The sequence below is a fragment of the Heloderma suspectum genome, chromosome 3 (genome assembly GCF_057233095.1).
Source record: "Heloderma suspectum isolate Gila_16-S chromosome 3, 16-S_ref, whole genome shotgun sequence".
In the NCBI taxonomy this organism is placed as follows: Eukaryota; Metazoa; Chordata; class Lepidosauria; order Squamata; family Helodermatidae; genus Heloderma; species Heloderma suspectum.
In genome coordinates, this window is record NC_139460.1 from 200,943,131 (window position 1) to 200,950,051 (window position 6,921).

A 6,921-nucleotide genomic window follows, 5' to 3' on the forward strand; every position below is an offset into this window, starting at 1 on the left:
CCGCACAGACACACTCGGCCCGTTCTCCGAGAGGGGCTGCTTGCTCTGGACTTCGGGCTGTCCTCTTAGCAGTTGGCTGTGACTCCTCTTACTCTCACGAGGAGGTCAGATCACTCTGTCCTAAAGGAAATCAACCCTGGCTGATCATTGGAAGGACAGATGCTGGAGCTGAAGCGCATATATGTATGTGTGTATACACTTTCCCAGTAGCAACGTGTGGCTGTGAGAGCTGGGCTGTAAGGAAGGCTGAGCGCCGAAGAATCGATGCCTTCGAACTGTGGTGCTGGAGAAGACCCTTACGAGTCCCCTGGACTGCAAGGAGGTCAAATCAGTCCATCCTAAAGGAAATCAACCCTGATTGGAAGGCCAGAGGCTGAAGCTGAAGCTCAAATATTTTGGCCACCTAATGCGAAGAGAAAACTCCCTGGAAAAGACCCTGATGCTGGGAAGGATTGAAGGCAAAAGGAGAAGGGGCCGGCAGAGGATGAGATGGCTAGATAGCATCACCGATGCAATGAATGTGGACCTGAGCACACCCGGGAGAGAGCGCAGGACAGGAGGGCCTGGCGTGCGATGGTCCATGGGGTCACGACGAGTCGGACGCGACTGAACGACTGAACAAGGACTCCTCCATGTGTTAAATTAGCATAAAGAGACGCAGCTGGCCAAGGGGCCCCTTGGGGACTGGAGCTGAACTGCGCGTCACAACGGGGGAAGGAGGGAGCAGAGGGAGAGGGAGCCGGCCTGGGGCGGGGGGGGGGGGAGCAAAGTCAGCGCCTGCCCCTCCGTCAGCGCCGATGGCGCCGAGAGGCAGCCGGCGTTTCCGCCCAGGCTCTCGGAGCCAGCCAAGGATGCTGAGCTGCGGAGGGGAGGAGGCTGCGAGCACGCCCAGATCCCCCGGGGGGGAGGGAGCGCGGGAGATGCTTGCCCCCTCTTTTCTGATTGGACTGACGGACGGGCAGCCCCCGGCGCCTGCCGCCTCCCCGCCTTAGCAGGGCTGCTGCTCGCAGACTGGGACGGAGGAGGAGGGGGCGGCAGGCAGAGCAGGACTCGCCCTCCTTACTGCCGAGGAGCGGCCCCGGCGCAGCTCGGCCGGGCGATGTGAGGAGAGGAAAGAGAGGAGGGAGAGGAGGGGTGGCGATCCAGGGATCGGGGAGGACCAGAGAGGAGGAGGGAGCAGGCGAGCGAAGGCCAGCGAGGGTCTGGAAGGGCGAGCGAGAAGTTAGTTCGCCCCAAGAGGGGCGGCGGCGGCGGCGGAGGTGTGGCTGGCAGCGGCGGGAGAGCAGTCCGTCGGGGAGCAGAGCTCGGGGGGTCGCGCGGCTCTCGGGGCGAGGAAGGCTCGGCGGAGGTTGTGGCGCGCAGCTGAAGGCGAGGAGGGCGAGCGCGGCAGGGGAAGGAGAAATGGCCCCACGGAAGGAGGAGGAGGAGGAGGAGGGGGAGGGGGAGGGGGGGTGTTCTTAAGAAGGGGAGGACGCGGGGATTGGCAGGGTCGCCGGGGAAGGACCGCTGTCAACGAGAACCCGGAAGGAGAGGCGAGGGTGTAGAGCCTGGGACATCAGAGCCGGAGGAGAGGGGATGGACGGGGCGGAGAACTGAAGAAAAGGAGGAAGGAGGAAAAGAAAGGAGCGGAGGAGTAGAGGGAGGGAGGCGGTGTCTACCGGCGACTGCTGGAGCGGGAGAGGCTGCGGTTGCTCGCCAAGGCTCGCCTGCCCCCAGCCGCCCAGCGCCCCATGCCCAGCTAGCGCCTGCGGCTTCATCTCCGGGCGTCCCGCGGCGTGAGAGGATGGAGCCAGAGGCAGCCGGCCCGGCGGGGCCCCGCTCGGCCGTGGAGAAGCTGTCGGAGGCGGTGGGCCAGCGCACCAAGGCGCTGAGCAGCGCCCTGCAGGAGTCGCACCGCCAGCGGCGCCTCCTGCTGGTGATCGTGTGCGTGGCGCTGCTCCTGGACAACATGCTCTACATGGTCATTGTGCCCATCATCCCGGTCTACATCGCCGCCGGGCGCCAGCAGCAGCAGCCCTCCTCAGCCGCCAACGGCAGCGGAGGCTGGCCCAACAGCACCAGCAAGCCACCGATACTGCAGCCCCACTACCGGACCGACAACGAGGACATCAAGATCGGGGTGCTGTTCGCCTCCAAGGCCATCCTGCAGCTGCTGGTCAACCCACTGAGTGGCACGTTCATCGACCGCGTGGGCTATGCCATCCCGCTCTTCATTGGGCTGTCTGTCATGTTCCTCTCCACCCTCATCTTCTCCTTCGCGGAGAACTATGGCACCCTCTTCGCAGCCCGCAGCCTGCAAGGTCTGGGCTCCGCGTTTGCCGACACATCCGGGATCGCCCTCATCGCCGACAAGTACACAGAGGAATCCGAGCGCAACCGGGCCCTGGGCATCGCCTTGGCCTTCATCTCCTTCGGCAGCCTGGTGGCACCCCCTTTCGGAGGCATCCTGTACCATTTTGCAGGCAAGCGGGTGCCCTTCCTGGTGCTGGCCTTTGTCTCCCTCCTGGATGGGCTCCTCCTGCTCTTGGCCATCAAGCCCTTTGGGGACAGGACTCGGGAGAACATGCCCGTGGGCACCCCCATCCACAGACTCATGATTGACCCCTACATTGCAGTTGTGGCCGGGGCCCTCACCACCTGCAACATCCCCTTGGCCTTCCTGGAGCCCACCATCTCCAACTGGATGAGCAATACGATGAATGCCAACGAGTGGCAGATGGGCCTCACGTGGCTGCCGGCCTTCTTCCCCCACGTCTTGGGAGTCTATGTTACTGTCAAGTTGGCCGACAAGTACCCCCACCTTCAGTGGTTCTATGGGGCCCTGGGCATGGCTACCATCGGGGCCAGTTCATGCATGGTGCCTGCCTGCAGGAACTTCTGGCAGCTCATGGTCCCCCTGTGTGGCATCTGCTTTGGCATTGCCCTGGTGGACACTGCCCTGCTGCCCACCCTCGCCTTTCTGGTCGACGTCCGGCATGTGTCAGTCTACGGCAGCGTCTATGCCATCGCCGACATCTCCTACTCAGTGGCATACGCCTTGGGGCCAATTGTGGCTGGGGAGATTGTCCACTCCTCTGGCTTCGTGCAGCTCAATTTGGGCATGGGCCTCATCAATGTGCTTTATGCCCCGGTCCTCCTCACCCTCAAAAATATTTGCCAGATGAAACCCTCGCACTCAGAGAGGAACATCCTTCTAGATGAGGGGCCCGAAGGACTCTATGATACCATCAAGATGGAAGAGCGCAGAGGCAAGGGTAGAAATCTCCAGCCTGCAGGGGGTGCTAAAGAGAATAGTGTAGGCTCTTACCATAGAGACTTCAGAGGGGTTTCTGAAGATGACTCTTCAGACTATGACTATACTTAGAGGGTGGGTTTCGTATTACAGTGGGGAGATGGAGACATCTTGGCTGTTATCTTTATGTCCCAATGTGCCAATATACTACACTTTCACCTTTGTCTTGATGTGATGGCATTCTTCTTGACTACTCTCTCTCTCTCTCTCTCAGTATTATCTTAAATACCCTGTCAAAATGAAAGCTCCAAATAATTATCTAACACATGAATGGTGCATTTGTATCGATCTGTGATGGTTCTCTCCAGTTAAAAAATGGGAGGGTGTCCCTCCCAAACTTCCTAACAAAGTCTGTGGTGCCAAGAGGTTTTCTTGTAATGTTGTGTCTGACTTTGGGCTGGTTCACACATGCATGTACATCACTTGATTTCTTTACATCCAGTAATGCTATATTTGGAACTGATTCAAACATGCATTGGTTTTTCTACATTTGATTATGGTACACTTGATGGTTGAATGTGTAAAATGACTCCATTGAAAAACATTAGGTTGGGTCCAGACTTAGTCATGGTTAGAGTAGACCCACTGAAATCAATGGGATTTAAATTAGTCATGATTAACTTGTTCCATAGGTTTCAGTGGGTCTACTCTGAGCATGGCATAATTGTCATCTGAAATAAGTATTTGTGGTATTACCTTTGTAAGGGTCAACTCACATAATCATCCTTAGATGTTCCAGCTACCAAGTGATGCATGTGTGAAGAACCAGCCTAACCTGTATAAATATTTGTTTTAAAAAACAACACTGAAGTATTTTTAAAATTAAACAAAAAAAGGAATAAGTTGCAAAATACAGATCCAGGGACTCAATGAATATTGTACATATATAGATAGGTAGCTCTGTGGAAACTTTCCATCAGTTTCATATTTTACTGCCAGCAATGGAAGGCACATTGTATTTTTTTCTCCTTGGGTGGTGGAGGGTGGAATGTGTAACCATTGTTTTTTCTGTTGTGCTGCTATTCTGGTAAATGCAATATACAGTGCCATATTTTAATCTGAACCTGCTACACTAACATGGAGCTGAATAAATGATGTTCCAGGGCAACTGTTGTCTTGGTTTCATTGTTTGCATGTCAAGGCTAAGAATACAGTCCTAAGCACACTTACAGTGTGCAGTCCAATGCATATCTACTCAGAAGCATGCCCACTGAGTACAATGAAGCCTACTCTTAGGTAAGTGCAGAAGAGATTGCAGCCTTACTTAAGGAGTAAGGCTGCAATCCTATACCAGCATGGGAGTAACTTGAAGTCAGTGGGACTCACTTCTAAGTAGTTATCTATAGCATTGTGCTATTAGCCCTATTGATCCTAGTAGGACTGACTTCTGAGTAAAAATCCTTTATGCTCTGGCTGCAGATAAACCATCAGATGAGTTCTCTTGGGAGTTTCAACTGCACTGATTTATAAGTGCCACTCAGTAAATTTATAGGAAATAAAACTTGCTAAGAAAGGAGGGATTTTAGAAACACTGCTACACCCCAAAATACCAACTAGTATCATTGACCTCTTCCCACCCATCCATCCCAAAGCCAAAATATTGCATCATAGGAAGCAACAAAGGGGGGCACTATCCAATCAAAGCTAAGCAATTTTTTTTTAAATCACTCCTATCAATAGGCAAGTTAAATGCGAGTTTAAGTCTCTCCCGTTGAACGTGCAGTCCCCTCCTATTCATGTTTACTCAGAACCAAGTTGCACTGAGTTCAAGAACACTTGCCTCCTGGTAAAGTATACATAGGATCGCAGCCGTAGAAATATTTAACTTCGGTTGGATCCTCTTGGTTAGTTTTTTCATTTAAAATACAGGATGGTGATGATTTTCCAAGAAAGATTTGAAGGCAATCGAATTTTCAGAAATGCACGTTTTGGCTAGTATATCACTGTCTAATACTTAGGCCAATGGAAGAAATACATATGACTCAGCAAAAGCGCTTCTATCGGCCTCAGCAGGGAAGGGAAAGGATACGGTGAAGGATCAAGGATCAGAAAAAACTTGGGTGCTGCCCCTGCCCAACCCGCATTTATTTCAACGGAACTTGCGCAGGATAATTGCCCGGTCAGATGGATCGTGCCCATTTCATCAGATGCTGAGGCTGCTATCCTAAACACACACACACTAGGAATAAGCCGCATTGAACGTCGTCTTCCTTACTTCTGGGTAAACATACACAAGATTGCGCTGCAATCCTGCGCCTCTTAGTATGCCTGCTAGGGAGAAAATCCTATAGAGACCGGTGAGACTTATTTCCGAGTAAACCCCCTTAAGATCCCGCTGCGCCTCTCCCTTGCTGCAATCCTGCGCATCTTTGGGGTGCTTAAGACTGCAGCCCTACGCTTATTTCCTGGGAGTAAGGCTCAACGAATTTACTGGGGCTTACTTCTGAGCAAATATTATTTAGGGGTGTGGCTGTTAATCCCATGGGCTTCCGTGGAAATTGTCAACAACACCCAGCTCTTGATTTCAGCTTCCTCTGTAAGTCCCTCTGAGTTCAAAGGGGCTTACTTTCTAGTAAGGGCACAGGCTTGCAACCCCTGTCTTCTCAAAAGGCTGCGCTTTTGACAAAAGGAAGCAACTTTGGAGCGTAGTTTGGTCAATTTCATTCCGCTTCGGAGAGGGGTGTTAACTCCTCGCTGTCAGTTTTCCCTCCTCGTGAAGGCTGGGCAACCTGGCACTCTCCAGACGTTTGGGACTACAACTCTCATAATCCCTGATCATTGGCCATGCAGGCTGGGATTTATGGACATTTTAGTCCAAAATACCTGGAGGGCACCAGGCTACCTAGCCCTTTCTCCCCTCCTTCTCCATTTCCCGATATTCACGGATACGTTCCTGGCCGTCTCCCATTAATTCACTCCGATTTCGGTACCTAGAGAAAGAAGGAAACGAGCACATCGAAATGAAGACGGCACCAAACTAACCATTCCTCACTTTCCGTTTTTAAACACAATAGATTGGGTTTTAGGGTGTGGCTGAACTCTCCCAAGGGGGGGGGGAATCTAGGTTTGAGTCACTCACAGCTGGTTTGCAGACATCATAGGAAAAGCCGGTTGGATGGATGGATGGATCTCTTTTCAGCTCGATGGTTTGTAATTGTCAAGCTAGACTAAAGCGTACTTACGTAACTGAACAGGTTAAGGATTAGAACTGTTGTGTCGCGTTTCCTTTTTGCTCGCCTTCCTGAGAATGGGTTGGATCCAGATTTAGAGTAGGCCCATTGAAGTCAATGGGACATAAGTTAGCCATGCCCCATTCGAGTCCTATTGATTTCAATGGGTCTGTTCTACGCGTGAGTGAGTCGTGATCGAACCACCCAATATCCATACAGGGGCAAGATCAGATCAAAGGTCTCTCAAGTCCCCTGGCAGGCCGGCACCTCCGGAAAGCCCACGAACAGAGCCCACAAAGCCCACGAACAGAGTTGCCCTCCTCAACGAGCGGCGTTGAGTAACATACTGGCCCTGAACGTGGAAGTCACATTTAACGATCATGGCTAATTGAGAGGCCCTCTTCCAAATCCCTTTGAGCCCGTTTTATTCTCAAGGACTCACGAAATCCGTTTTCATTC

General features: G+C 52.6%; 1 protein-coding gene across 1 annotated transcript; it reads left to right on the forward strand.

The window, feature by feature from the left end:
- Positions 1-1,783: 1,783 nt before the first annotated feature.
- Positions 1,784-3,364, forward strand: SLC18A3 (solute carrier family 18 member A3). The gene has a single exon (XM_084841873.1). It carries the CDS (start codon positions 1,784-1,786, stop codon positions 3,362-3,364), a length of 1,581 nt encoding a protein of 526 aa, XP_084697999.1.
- The last annotated feature ends 3,557 nt before the right edge of the window (positions 3,365-6,921 follow it).

Excerpts from the sequence above, each read along its gene's own strand:
- SLC18A3 (XM_084841873.1), top strand. The coding sequence starts at position 1,784 with ATGGAGCCAGAGGCAGCCGGCCCGGCGGGGCCCCGCTCGGCCGTGGAG.